This window comes from Thunnus thynnus, chromosome 23, assembly GCF_963924715.1.
Source record: "Thunnus thynnus chromosome 23, fThuThy2.1, whole genome shotgun sequence".
Taxonomy (NCBI): Eukaryota; Metazoa; Chordata; class Actinopteri; order Scombriformes; family Scombridae; genus Thunnus; species Thunnus thynnus.
The window spans coordinates 7,065,684-7,081,027 of NC_089539.1; the positions used below are offsets into that span (position 1 = coordinate 7,065,684).

At 39.8% G+C, this 15,344-nt stretch overlaps 1 protein-coding gene across 1 annotated transcript in view; it reads left to right on the plus strand.

Annotated features, from left to right (window-relative positions):
* The first annotated feature begins 6,378 nt into the window (after nucleotides 1–6,378).
* Nucleotides 6,379–15,344, plus strand: part of ano2b (anoctamin 2b) — a 64,858-nt gene continuing 55,892 nt past the window's right edge. Inside the window, exons 1-2 of the mRNA XM_067581808.1 lie at nucleotides 6,379–6,719; nucleotides 9,031–9,417. Of these exons, the coding sequence (XP_067437909.1) occupies nucleotides 6,687–6,719; nucleotides 9,031–9,417 (420 nt within the window). The 5' untranslated portion in view covers nucleotides 6,379–6,686. The remainder of the gene's footprint in view (nucleotides 6,720–9,030; nucleotides 9,418–15,344) is intronic.

The following is a 15,344-nucleotide window of genomic DNA, read 5'->3' on the forward strand; positions in this document are numbered from 1 at the left end:
TGAAGTGCATAATTTCCTATTGTGATCAAAATTTACCTCAAAATTGTAAAATATATTGTTTTCTTGTATACTAACTGCAAAAAATAGTGTACTATAAAGATTAGTATATAGCACATACTTTTTACAATTAATATCTAGTATGGAACTGGGACACTGTAAAGGTTACACGTAGATGTATAAAGAGAACTGGATACAACGTTGGACACGGGGCCCTGTTCATTCCTATGAAAGTTGCTCAGTGGCGCATGAAGCCAAAAAAGTTCAACTTCCGGGTGTAAAATTACCTGGATCTTCTGGGATCATTGGGCCCATAGAGCAAGCGCACTAGTGACCTTCGCTGGCCGAGCTGGCTACTTCCGGTTTAGCCCTCTGGCTAACTTGAATGGGGATAAAACAATTCAATCGTGCGGCTTAGACTTTAAAAATGTGATTGGACCTAACGGATCAAATTCCGATAGTGAGACAAGTCATTTCGCAGGGGTTGTGATGCTCAAAAAAATGTATCCACTGCTTTACGGACATCTCTTTCACAATGTAAGTCTATGGGGAAAAGTCTTTTCGGGCCCAATAGCATCACATGACATTATAATTACACGGTTTGGCTGCTATGTCAAATTGGCCTCACAGCCTGGCGCTGTTCCTAGGGGCTTGAGGTTACATCCATTGCTAGCAAGCAGTCTTCTTCTTCCCTCCCTTTTGTTGGCATAATCCTACATTTCTTGGTGCATTACTGCCACCAGCTGTTGATCAGTTGAATAGAGAGAAAAGATTGGCAAGAAGGTGTATTGCATCATTCTTGTGTGCGTATGTGTTGTCCTGCATGTGCTGGGAGAGTTCAAGATACAAAGTGGGGACCCACTAATCAAAACGTTGCTCTCTAGTGCCACTAGTGGTCAAAAACTCCAAAGGACACCTTTAGTTCTGGGACACTGTATTAGAGGATCAGAGTAGAGGTGTTCAGTATGTCATTAAATGAATGAATCATTGAAAAAAAAATCTTCAAACTGAACTGATTATACTGAAACATCATGGTGACTGACCGAATGAGTATCTTATAACACTAGAGCTCCCTTTAGTGGTGACTGAGGGCACCATTGACTGGTACTATATATATACTTAGTCCATGAAATCCACAGAAACAAGATGTGTAAAACTCAAGACTCATGTGTCTCTCAAGTCCTACAGTCCCTATCACATGTGCACCATGTGAACTGTCAGTATCTCCCTTTCTTGGGCGAAACCCCTCACACTGTATAACTTTAATTTGCACTATAGGATGCCTTTTCCCTGGTCATAAGCTCTGTAAAGAGGACCCTTAAGACCCCACAGGTTTGCAGATAAACCTTAACAGAAGGCAGAGTAATTAATGCACATTAGAGGGCCCAATAATCTCTGCTTGTCTCTGTGTGCCGGCTGTAATTCCTCAGCCAAACACCCAATCAGCCAGCTGGTCTGTTACCCATGAGCCCGGTGTGCACAATAAGCTGAGTTGTGGAGTTTCTGCTTCCCAGCCAGCCGGTTGGAAAAGAGTATTATCCCAGTGGAGCTAAGCTTCTACTGAGCTGCACAACTGAGTCAGATTCTCGCTGTTGCTGCTCTCACCTGCTACTGACAGTAAATCAGCATGCCTGACTGACTGACTGAATCCAGGCCTGACTCTCTGCTGGTGTCACTCAGAGTTGAAGTGAAATGGCTCTCCGCAGATCCCCCTCCTCCACCTGTGCAGGTGAGTGCCTCAGTAACGTATAGGAAACCCAGCAGGACCCTCCTTTTGTGCGAGCTGTCCTACCTGTCCCTCCTGTATCTTCACCCAACAAAAAGGACACACTAGACTGGACCACCGTAGAGTAACCCGCCTATTGTCCCTTCCCTGTCCCCCCAGTGTGTGTGTATGTGTCAGCAGGCTGTGTGGGGCAACCATCAACAGGCAGCGCTTTACGTCAGGCAGGGTATACAGTTGCATGTGAGGCTGCCTCAGTTCAATTCGATTATGCATTCAGACCCCTCTGTGTTAATAATGTGTCTCCTGGAGGAAAGATTTAAAGTTTTTTGCCACGTTTGAACAGAACTACTCTGTTTTCCAGGATGACTTTATCTCAGACACGTGTTTCCTTGCGGTAAGCCTCAGGCAGAGCGGTAATCCCGGGTAGTTTACATAGATGACTGCTGCTGTGCTTTGCTGTAAGTGAGGTGAAGGAGTCATTAGGGCTGAATTCAAATGATCCTTTTGGTTTAGTTAAACAGCAGGGTAGTGCTAAGCTAACATAGACCCCAAAAAGGCTGAGTGAAACATTCCCTGGGGTTTAGAAACTGCCTGGAGCTGAGAAACTGACTTCAGAAGAAGAAACTTGTAGTGCATGAACATTTTATTGAGCTGCTCCAGGGGAGACATTCTGAAATAATGCAGGCAAGCAATATTAACTGCGGTGGGGAAATGATTGGGTTGTTCTGGGATGCCAGGATTTATTATCGAGTTTTATATTCCAAAGTCATTATAATACCATATTCATGATGAGAGATGACCCATTGATAACCAAAAATGATGTTCCAGCTGTTGCACACACTGCTTTCCTTTGACAGGTGTCTACATATCAAATGTGGAAAGGTCCATCAGTGTTGGAACAAAATCCTTGTGAATTTCAGCACAACCAAATATCTTTTAATGTTTTGGTGTTGGAGATAGTGTGCATCACTTTGAGATGCTGAAAATCTTTACTTAAGTAGTTTTGATTTAATCTAGATGGTAATAACATGTGACCAAATGAAACAGGGTTAAAGATGTATTCAGCTGCATCCTGGAAAAAGCTTGCTTACTATCATTGAGCCACATCTGAGACAACATGTGATAAAAGCATCAGCATTAAGTCTCTGTGCTGTGTTGCTGCCCATTAGCTGTTCCTGGAAAGATGCCCTTTGTCTCTGTCATTAGAAATTAGTGTGAAAATAGAGAGAGTGTTTACCTTACACGATCATTCTGAGAAACAGCAGCTGAGCAATACTCCAAAAAGTTCTGATACAAAACAAAATTCTGAGGACAATGAGAACGTGATTTCATGTCACCCCAAAGGGGATAAAAAGTTGTTTTTAAAAAAAAAAATTGTCTCTTAAATTCTTTATGACATTGATTGCTTGGAGATGCAGTGAGTAATTTTTCTGAATTCATTGTATAGTACATGAATTAGTACAGATTTGAGCTGTTTCTTGCTTAGATTTGGACCCACAGGTACTTTGTCTAAGACCCCTGCTGGTCCCCAAAACCTACTTCTGAATATCTATTCTAAAAGGGATGAATAGCATTTTATAGTTGGACAAAATGTATTTGAATTGTGTATTTTATATTTTAAAAAGACATTTGACAGATGCCCTGCTTTATACAAGACAGCTTTTCTCATTCATTTCCCCTCCTACCAGATTCAAACTGGCGACCTTCCAGTTACATGCCTGCCTTCTAACCTCCAGGCTACTATAACTGTCAAGTGAGCTGTGAGGGACAGAAACACAACTGTTGCCATTAAATATCTTTCCTAGCAGCTTGAAAATGCTTGACTTGGGAAATCATCAAAAGACTTTCCCTTCTTGACCTGGCCGACAGATCTCATGCTCAGGTTTAAGTACAACTGTGTGTGGATGAGACAGAAAGATAGAATGAAACAGAGAGAGCTGTCCGTGGTACTGAAATGAGAGCACAGCACGTGGCCCGGTGCGTTACTATGGCTACAGCTGTCTGTATCCCTAAAATAACCATACACACACACAGTAACCTTATTACAAAAAATGGCAATCTGTTGCGGTTCCTGACGCCACGGTAGTCAGATTGATAAAGATGGATTAATGTCCGTTTTGTCACTGTCGCACTTCAACTCCTCAGAAGGAATTGTTTGGAAAAATCACAGTCCAACACTCAAGTCCTCTGCTGTTGAATTCCACCCTCATACACTCTTCTGCATAATCTACAAAACTAAATTAAAACCATTTTTTTGTTTTGTCCTTTTTGTATTTTATTATGTACTGCCTGTATCGCATCTTTGTATTTTGTGACTGATTGTTGAGAAGTTGGCTTTACAGTACGTAGGCTTCCTCCTTATAACGTGTTTTGAGACAGGGCATTGTGATTGACTGACACGCACATCAATTATCACAGTTTGAAACAAAGCGTCACTAGGCCACTTTGCATATTTGTAGCCCCAAATAACAAAGAACAGTGACTGAAAACGTTGATCCTTGAAACACAGAAATCATGAGACTGCACCAAAAAGCAAGGGAGTGAGTTAGAATTAGAAATCTGTCACATCAAATGTATGTGGTGAAAGAGGATGAGTAGTGTTCTCTACTTCCTTAACAGTATGGCACATCAGAGCAAGGCATCTAACCCCTAAATGCTCCAATGCAGCTGTTTGGTGGCTGAAAATACAACACTGTGTTAATACTGGGCAGCTTACAGGTGTGAATGTACGGAAATGCAAAGATTGATGTCCTAAAGATTTAAGAAATGAGAAACATGCTAATGCAAAAAGAAGTAGGTAGAGATATCTGACCATGAAGAATTACAAGGGGGATATTCGCCAGTACAAAACACTTTAAAGGAGATCAATGAGGCTGAATGGCATTTACGTTCCCCTCTAATGGCCTTAGCCCTCATTTAATTACTGTTAGTGAACTGATGCCTAACAAAACATTTCAACAAAACTGTGTTAAAATGACTTTTATATTCATGCTGCTGGGAACTTTCTCTTTTTATCTTCATTTTATGACATTTTTTTAGACCATTTTGAAGCACATAAATGTGAGGCAAGCTCTGTAAAAGCTGGGATACGGCTATTTGACTTTCCCAAGATAAATAAAAGAAAATTGCACAGGACAAGATGTGAAAGTACATTTGAATCAATAGAGCTGAATCATCCAAGAAGCTCTTGCTTCACCCTGCTTCAGTTCTGTGTTTTGTCCCTGGTGAGAAATATTTTCAGAGGAAAGTGTACTCCTTGCTGATGGATGAACCTCTTTACCACCGCCAACTCGAGGAAGGAGACTTTTACTTTAATCACATGGCATGATTCTTGAGTGACAAATTCAAATCATCTTGATCATTTGTTTTTCCACTTAATTTCCAAAATATTTGTCTTCCAGAGACACGAAACAATGGAGCAGGCTTCATCCGGGTGGCCACAGCACTCAGTGAGTCCTCCTCCATCCACAGCGACGCCCTGTACCACCTGACCAGGGACATGTCCGGGTTGGGGCTGGACCCCATGTCCTACAGCATCTTGGAACCGGACCCTTATAAAGATGAACCTTGCAAAGATGAACCCTGGGCTGAGGAGACACAAAGTCTGCTAAAGGTGACCAAAAGATGATAGAAAGTGTGTGTGTTTATAAAACCAACATGTACTTTTGCCCTCTTGTTGGCTTTGACTTTTGGGACGACAACTCATACGCACTATGAGCAACTTGGAAAAAATAAGCTAATAATATAATATTTCCTTTCTGGGTAATGTGTTTCACAGCATTGCATCATTTTATGAGTTAGCATTAAGTAGAAAAAAATCTACTTAAAATAACTTAAGATATTATAATCTGTGATGATGATGGAGGAAACTGTATCTAAGGTTTTCTTTCTAAGATGTTTATTCCTGTTGTCCCTCAAAAGTTCAACAGAACTCAAACTGGAAAAGTGTGAACACAAAGGATCAAGGTTGATGTTAGTGAAAGGACTTTTTGAGGATTAAGGCTGACATTAACATTAGAGACAGGTAAATGGTAAAGTCTAGTGGGGCCTCAGAAGGCATCTGTGTGTGTATCATAAGTGAGATGTGCCTTAAGTCTATTGGGTAGACTGTGGATGATTTCTTCTAAAATACACATTAATTAGCAGATGTATTAAGACATACCGTATATATAACCCTGGAATAAAAGTAACTATTTAAATACATTTTAATATGAATGTTTCAGTGATGATGTCATGATGTAGCCTTTGGGAAAAAAAGGTCTCTCCGAGTTTCACCAGTGAGCTGTCTATGGCTGCTGTCTCTCTCCACGCTGCAAAAAATATCCATCTTAACTTGCCATTTACGAAAAATTGGTGCAAAAGACATTTTTAATAAAACACATTGAGAAAAATCTTTCAGAATGGGCGAATTAGTTTCCCCTTTTATTACAGATCAGCTTGTAGCAGTCAGGGTGATTTGAGCATCGCGCAAAATAGACTACCTAAAAATTGTTGAAACCACACGGAAAATCATTTGACTTTTTCACCAGTTTGACAGAGATGCGTTGATTTTCTGTAATTAAAACGACATTCTGAGACTTAGCGCCAAGACTATAAAACATATTGAAGACGAACATTTTTTACAGTGTGGCACACTCCCGTGCCAAAAGCACCGGCGGTGCGCAGGCAGCCTCCAGATCGCACAGTTGGATAGATGGGTATCACCAGCATGTGATCAGCCCGTGTGCGCAGCCTGTTAAATCTGACAGATTCTCCTTCAACAAAACAATGAAACCTGCTGCAGATGAGCCGTCGCTCCTGCTGGACTGTGGACTAATTGGAGTGACCTCCGGTGTCATTTGGGGATGATGGGGATGAAGGTGGTGATGGTGAATCGGGCTGTTTTTTTCTGCGAAAACCGCCAACTTTCACTCATGCGCTTCTTGTCCTTTTACTTCTCTGTGTGTCTTTAAAGCGCAAAAGCATGCAGACCTCCCCGACTGAAGACAAGATCCCAGTGAGTACCACAGTGCTGCCTTTCTTAGCCCTGAGTTTAGTTATCCTCACCTATCCTCACCTGTTTGCTCTGAAGCGATAGAATTAGACCAATCTGTGGTGACGTCCTCTGAACGACCCGCTGTAATAGTTGTCATAATCATTTGGCAACGAGATATTTTTACCCACACAGGTAAAAAAAATTCTGAATTCTGAAACAAAGATAAAGCCACCTCCGCTGACATTTATCCTGTTTTAGCCGAGCGTTATCTATAAAAATTAAGCTAATATGTAGGAAACGTGGCATGTAATCATCTATTTATCCATCAAATGTATGTAAGTGAATTGCATTATATATGGTTTCGTGTAGGTTGTTTCTTCATTGAAGTGGCTTGGAGTAAAACTTATGAACTTGAACTCATGTTCAATCCATTATTAGTATTTTTCTGGTTAAATGTTGCACTTTAAAGAGTCGTCAGGTCAAAACAATTCATCTGGTTTTGAACAAGAGGATGTTTATTAGTGTGAATTCTGACAAGCATTCCCACTTTTGTTCTTCAAATCTTTATTTTTTCTTCCGTACCATTCAAATATCTTTGAAATAGGGCCCTACCAGAAACTACTCAAAGATATTTGAATGGTTTCTGGTATTTTTATGTTTAATGGTACCTTTAAGGACATTTATGCTATGACTTTTCTTCTTTCTAGCATATTCCAGTGATTTTATATAACCCAATTTTTAATAAAATATTAAAATTCATACTGGAACGTTTATGGGAGGAATGTTTAAAAGTTGATATCTCAAAAACTGAAAGTGCTATTCATACTTCATGGACAGGTGTCCCATGTGGAAATGCATGGGACAACATGGTACCTATAGCATCACCATGTGGACAGTTATTACGTGCTTTGCATTTTGGCTAATAATTCATAAATCGTGAGGCGTGGCAAAACAATATTTGCATACTGTATTCCTCGGATGAAGCTGATTAGACTGATATAGGCCACGCCCATTTGTGCCCGGAAAAATGTCCGCCATTTTGGATTCTTTGGTAAACACATTTTTTGCTTCTGTTGGCACATATCTCATGTAACCTTCACCAAACTTGGTGCATACCATATTTAGATGAGCCCGAATATGACGTATGAGTTTGTTTTTGAATATTACTTACTATTTGTCTGTAATAGGTTACCAAAATTTTGAAGGCGTGGCCTGATGCATTTAAGGGGCCATAACTCTTCAATGCTAAAGTCGATTGCAATCAAATTTGGGAATGTTGTACATACAGCCACAGTGCATAAGTGTGTGACATTTGATACAATTCTGTCCACAGGGGGCGCTACTGTAACATTATAACATATTTCTACAATTCTGTTGTCTTCAATAAAATGAAACTTGGTACACAAGTTCTCCATGAGAATATGCACGACATATTGACGCATGGCACCTATAGCTCCACCTTGTGGCCATTAGTGAAACACCACCATACTACTTATTAACTGCCATAATGTAATATTCCATGGTAACCAAATTCAGAAAAGTTGTACAGGATGCTGAAAAAGCCTGTAATATTTTCAGCAATACTTTATTTCAGATTTATTTCAGCCGTCAGCATTCACACGCATTTTCGACAGGAAATGCATTTTCTAGTTATATTATACCTATGGATAAGGTTATTCATAGTCAATTTATTAATCTATCTCCATCTAAAACATTCAACATAAAATGTAAAATTAGCGCTGTTGTCATTTTTGTTTGTGTGTTATGACACACCTAGTTTGATAGTTAGGTACAGATGCACAACAGTATTTTTTAGGAACCTGTCCTCCTGATTACCGCAGTAAGGAAATCTGCATTTAGTAAGTCTAAAATTCTCCCATCATGCCCAGAGCCTATAGAGCTTCCCTCTTGTGTCCTCCATGTTTAGTCTCCTCTCTACTTTCCCTCGGTCTAAATAAAGAATAAAACTGCCAAAGGTGAGCTGACTGCCCACTCTGCTGTTGAAGGTTCTCACTTCAGTGTTTTTGAGAACCTGCCAAAAGCCACTTCTGCTTGCGTGTGCTGACAGTGCAGTAGATGTTTAAATTCATTCAAACATTTATTACATAACTTCACTGCTGCTTAAAAGGTGCTGTGTATGATGTCTTTCAACAATTTGTATATGTTAAATTGAGTGTGATACCTTAATATTATTGCTGTAAACAAATGATGGAGGTGATTGGAAGAAACTTTCAACTTACATTTTGTGTAGATATCTAGCAAGGTCCACTCTGTTAGCATGTACTTACTGTATATTTTACATTCCCTTTTGACTTCTCTCGGCTCCCTACAGGTCGTCAGTTCAGCTTCAAGTCCACAGGTCAGTGGAGAAGGCCTTTACTTCGCTGACGGCCGACGGAAAGTTGACTATGTTCTGGTCTTCCATCAGCGACGGCACAGTTCCCTACGATCTCCCACCAGCACCTCAATTTCACAAGACCGACTATCTGTTGTTTCCAATGGCAACTTTCCCCCATCGGCGGGCTCGGATGTGGCGGCAGGAAGAGGAGGCGGCATTCCATCAGGGGAGGCTGTGAGTGTTGGTGAGGTGTTCATGGAGCTTGGAGGTGGGGGAGAGAACGAACCAACGGAGCCTGCTGACCATGAGATGCGTCTGATCAGACAGGAGTTTGAAGCCAATCTGGTGGAGGCCGGCCTGGAGATAGAGAGAGACAGAGATGTGAGTGTGTTTACAGCCATTCTTCAATGCATCGTATTGATATGATTCAAAAATTTACAGTGCTGTTAACCTCTTTGTCATACAATTATAGGTGCCCTAATTGTCACTGTGATGGATGTTGATTTTCTGTTGATTTTAATGTCAGGTTTTCATGAACTGAAACCTGTTGTTGTCCGGACTGGAAAATGTAATTTATTAATCTAACAATTAATTATGCTCTTAAACCTGCATCAATTGAATTTTTTGGCACCTGTGGGTAATGCAGCCTGTAAATACATTATTACTTTAGTTGATATGGCGAACATGTTAGGTAAACAATTACCCTTTTACATATTCAGCAGACACGCGGCTACATTTGCATTCATTTGGAGTTGTGTTTCTGGCCACCTGATAAATCCAATATTTGCTCTGCTTTTAGCTCTGTTTTTTGTTTCCAACAACTCCTGAGGAAAAAATCTGGCTCTTGTACTGCTGCACTTTGTTCACTAGCTAGTTGCTAACTTTGTTAGTCTGCTGTAACGAACTGGGCAGGTATTGTACAGTGGAGTTGTTTTGCAGAAAACTACTGTCTGCTATGGCTGGATATGGATCAGCAAACCGAAACAATGAGCTAAAAGACATTAAAATGCTAGAGCTGAGGGGAACTGCTGCATCAGTTGTTATTTCTATGTGAGTTTGTTACTATGAGCGACACCTTTCACATGACACATTTGACTAGTATTGTTCACATAAAAATATTGATTAGTGCAGCTTTAAGTAGACCATCAGGAGGCAATGGTCACAATCATGCTAAACCATCATAATGTTCCTTTGCAAGTCCAATGACAAAGAAGAAACATTTAATTTAGAACACTCATTCTAGTTGTCTTCACACAAGTTGATAATAAAGATGATCAATTTATGATTCATTTTTATCACAATACCTGTAGTGGTAATCAAGATTGTAATGTCAACATCCCATGGTTTGATACTCTGACTACATGCTATAGGTTTTACTGACTTTACAGGATAGACCTTTATACATGATCTGATGTAACTGTCTTTAGCTATTTAGGGCGAGCGCCTACATAGGAACCTGGTTCAGATGTAGAGGGAAGAGGTGGGTGAGACTTGGTGTGCTGTTAAGGATATAAGGTGCCTATTACACGAGCAAGAACCTTGTGTCACGAGAATGTGTCCACTACACGTTAAAATGCATCTTTTATTTCCCGTGTCCGTTTTATATACAGTGTTTTTAGAATAACAGAAACACTACATGGAAAACAGAGCATGTGCGTCACAACCCAGAGAAATCATTTAGTTAATGCTGTTGATCAGTGTGCATCAGCTTTAGGGCAAACAAAGTGCTGCCACGCTCATAGTCAAAGGCACAAGACATACACCTGTCTCAACAGCACAGTGCAGATACATTAATTAAAACCAACAGTACAATACAAAATATATCCAACTGTACTGTATGTCAATAGAATATGATGTACAATTAGGCCTTCTCAGTTGAAGTCTACAGCATATAAGCTAAATATTTCTGATCTGATCATTTAATATAAATGATCATTAAGTAGTCTTAATTTACCACATTTTTTCATGCATATGGCATTTCACAGTCATCCAAATCTAATTTCTGGGTCAATTTGCTTACAGAAAGCACCATTTTGCATTCAAAAGTCAGTAATCAAATCATGTTTTTAAGGTCCAAGCATTTGCACCTCTCATGATTGTCTACACTACTACATGAAAATTAACCTCTTGTTCAAATGACCAAAAAACAGACTATTTTCCCTTCCTCCAGTGGATTTTGGGGCCCATATTGCAAGGTGTCAACACAGGACATTAGCTCTAAAACTTCCTACAAAAAACCAGAGGGCAGAAACGCTCCTAAAATCATCCCCAACTTGTTTTCACACAGTTCCTTTAGTTTTCCAGTTTTTAGGCTTCAACTTGACTGGAATGTGTGAGCCCTTTCACTGTTATATAGACTCTGGTTTAGAGGTCCCCTGACCCCTTGAGCTCTCAGGACAAAGAAGACATGGAGCCTCAAATAAATAAAACCATTTTCCATGTGTGTACAAACAGATACCACAAAAAGGTAAAAATTATCGTGAGCACAATGTGGAAAATAAAAGCAGAATAGCAGGTCAAACAAACTTTGAAACAGACAAACTGAAGCTCACCAAAGGAAAAGGCGGACTGAATGTTAGAGCTCTGTGTCAGAAACAGCTTGTATCCAAGGGCAACACACAAAAAATGCATAACTTCGTGCAAGCTGCACAAAACCTGCAAACCTGAGCAATGAAAAAAAAATCAAGTGTGATGAGTCACTTAGCCTTGCTCCTTCATCCAGAAACACTTACAGAAAGACAAAGGAAACCTTTAACAACAATATCTATTGCCTGTAGTGATGGATCTGTGTTGAATGCAGCCAACCTAAACTGTGAAGACTTGTGATTGTTTTGTATGGGCAAACTATATCCAACAAGCTAATTTACAGGACCAGTAGCAGCTCTGTCATGAACAGTGTTTGCATGTCCCAAGCTTATAGCATTCATAAACATATAGCTGAGCAAATATACTGTAAAGGGCTTCATGAAAAACACGATTATGTGAAACACTTCTATTGCAAGCATCATTGAATCCTAATGGAAAGTTCTGGAACTTGGAGCATTTGAAGTGAACTGAAAAGCATTTCATTGTATCGTCTCTTCAAATATAATTACTTCCTCTCACATCATAGAAATCCAGTTGTGTCTCCTATCTGAGGCCTGCTCATGTTGCTTGGAAAACTCACATTCAAAGTGCTGATTCTCTGACCTCCTTTACGGCTGATTGACATTGCTAAGTGGCAGTTTACTGAATAAGGATCACCTTTGCTGCTGTTCGCTAATTGTGATTTAGCTTCTTTCAAGCTAAACTCTTTTTTTTCATATGATGTTTCTGTTATTTTGTGCCTACCACCTCGTGTATGTAGCTGGGATTCTGTTTATTTTGGATTTGGACTCCACACTAGGGCCTGATGGTTTCATGTGAGCTGGCAGACTTTAATTCTAGTCAATGTAGCCAACACAGCTGCTGTACTGACCTCTTTGTATCGATTTACTAATTTACCCTGAAAGGGGTAATTTTGTATTGACATGTACAAATTGCTTCACTGTGATTGTGTGTTACATAGCAACCAGTATGTGTGTGTATGTGAATGTGTGTGTAGTTTAGTACTGCTTTTGGTTTGTGTGTGTGTGTGTGTAGTAGGCGCTTGGCAGAACACACAGTCTGTGTGCTCTGTGTTGTTGTAGTGGGCCTGCAGGCTTCCTGCCACAGAGTTGCACAAATGTAGTTATTGTTAAAGTTCCACTTGTTACCAAATGAACTACAGATGCACTTTGGCTCCAAAACTGAGAGGACTCATTTGACAAAATTAAGTATTGGTTCAGCTGTCGGAAGCTGCAAGGAATGGTCTTGCAGTTTTGTGAACTGTTTTCATCTGTAATACTAAGAATTAGAAACAAGAACAGTGAGACAGTGTGGTTAACAGTATGTTCCAGTGGGGTACAATGGTCAGGGAAGAATTATTTGCAGTTTAAATGCAAGATTGTAGGACTTTTGCCGTGACATACTAAAGTACCTGATACCTATTTTGATTAATACATGTGACTGTGTGTGTGCATGAGCATTTGTGTGTGTTGGCTGGCAGGCAGCCAGTTGGCAGTGCGTGTGGTCTGCAGGCTAGTATTAATCAGATTGTTGACAGTATGGCTATGGAGCCTAAGCCAGGATGAGATTAGCTGACTGACTGATAGCTCCTTATCTCATGGATTGAGGGGTCGATCGAATCTGCTTGCTGAGAGCTGTCAGTATAAAGAGGAAGACTTGCCTTCCAATACCCCCCATTTGAATATAGTGAGGGATACTCTTACAAAATGACTGACAACCGTGGTTACACTCCCTCCGTCAGTGTGTAGCTCGGGCTTTAGAAGGTGCTGGCAACGTCTGATAAAACCTGTAGGTTGGTTGCTCGCTTAATCAATTAGAGACATACACACAATAGAAAACAAGTTATCCATATCCAATATAAAGTCCAAAATAATAGAAAGTGATGTATCAAATCAAAGTTAAAATATCATAATCTACTAATTCATACGGTATCAGTTTCAAAAAGGATTTTATCTGCACAGAATGATGCAGTGGAAATAGAGTCTCTAATTTGAAATTAATTAATTTACATCACAGAAATGCAGTAACTGTCAACCTGTTGGCTTGTGGGGGAATTAAATGTGTGCCAAAAAGGTTTTAATGGACACTGTAGTGCTTTTTGAGGGATTGTGGTTAATCTAAGAGCTTGGTTGGCTCTGGTATGAATGATGAACCTCAAATTTTAATTCACTACAAATCTGCTATTTATTGGCTTTTTAGTTACAGCAGGTTGAAATATGGAAATTAAAGGTGATGATGACAAAAAAGTGCTGCTGCACTCTTTTTTTTATTGTTTTAGACAAATATTTTGGGACACATGTCAAACAGTCTTGTTGGAGCTGGTGTTTTGATGGCAGCGACATGATTGGGGATCAGTTAGCGGGAATTGGAAACATTGTTTTGCAATTTTGAGTGAGTAAACTGGTGTTTTGTTCCCATATAAATTTTGTCTGATGTAGCTCTAGAGGGATAAAACTGGCACACAGGGCATGGGGTGGATGATGGCTAATTAATGGTTTAATGATGATAAAAAACAATAATTTCATATAAAAGTATGCAAACCCAAAGTACTGTCTTTCTGTTAATAGGCTGTGAAATGTACCCTGCTTGTGTCCAATCTATTTGACGTCAGATTAATTGCATTCTAGAAAAAGTGTCTTAAATATCAAACTTGTTGAATGTGTCTGAGGATTATTGAGTTGATCTTTGATCTCTTAGGGACATCCTCTCACAGAACACTTTTAATTAAATCACAGGAAGACGTTAATTCAAGAAGTGGAGCTGGGACTTCTAAAGAGTTCAATCTGTAGGGGCTCGGGAAACAGAGTGAGCAGGATTAAGTGTTCAGTAAGATCTCCCTTTGTTAGAGAATGATTCTCTCCCTGCAAAGTGTTTAAGAGACACACTCCTCTGTACTACACCTGCCTGCTCAAGTCCTTCACACCACTGCGTTGAAGGGAAATGCTAATAATCCCAAAAAAATATCCTAATCACAATACTGATAATTACTGAATGTGCTAAATGTGCAATGCTAAAACTGGACAGACACGGACACATTTACACCTATAGGCAAGTTAGATTTGACTGTTCAGGAAAACCAGGAAATTGAAGCCCTGAACAAATTGTTCAGTTACTGAAAGGCATCAAAAGGAAATAGAAACTTTTTTTGAGGGTGTGAATTAAAAGAGATGAGAGCCTAAGCACAGCAACTCGGAGGCTAAAAACTAAAAATGGTGTCAGCCAGTTAACAACTTCAAGGTACTGATTAGAGATGAAATCTTAGTAAGGAAGAACTTTATATCTATTCTGCATAAACCTTTTCACTTAAATCTAATACTGTATTATGTCATACTGCATCGCATAAATTTAAGTGACATCTCAAACTATTTGTACCTAGGCTTGTCCATAAAATAACATTTTATGACTCAATGTGTGAATGTGTCACTATATTAATATGAGGTATTCTACCAATATCAGACCAAGGTCTTCAACACGGGCAATAAATCCTCCTCATGATCTTGTGATCATCTATCATCTAGAAATAAATAGCAGCAGATTTTGCTGCTTGTGTTAAGAAAAGTACTAGTCTACTCCAGTGATCAGCTCAGATGGATGTTTATTTGTGTGATGCAACAGGTAGCTTGCAGTTGTATATCTGGTAAATGTGTATCCAGGTTGATCCCTACATCTGACCACCTGCAGAGCTGTAGGAGATCCTTTAATGTCAACCCCCTCACAGCCAT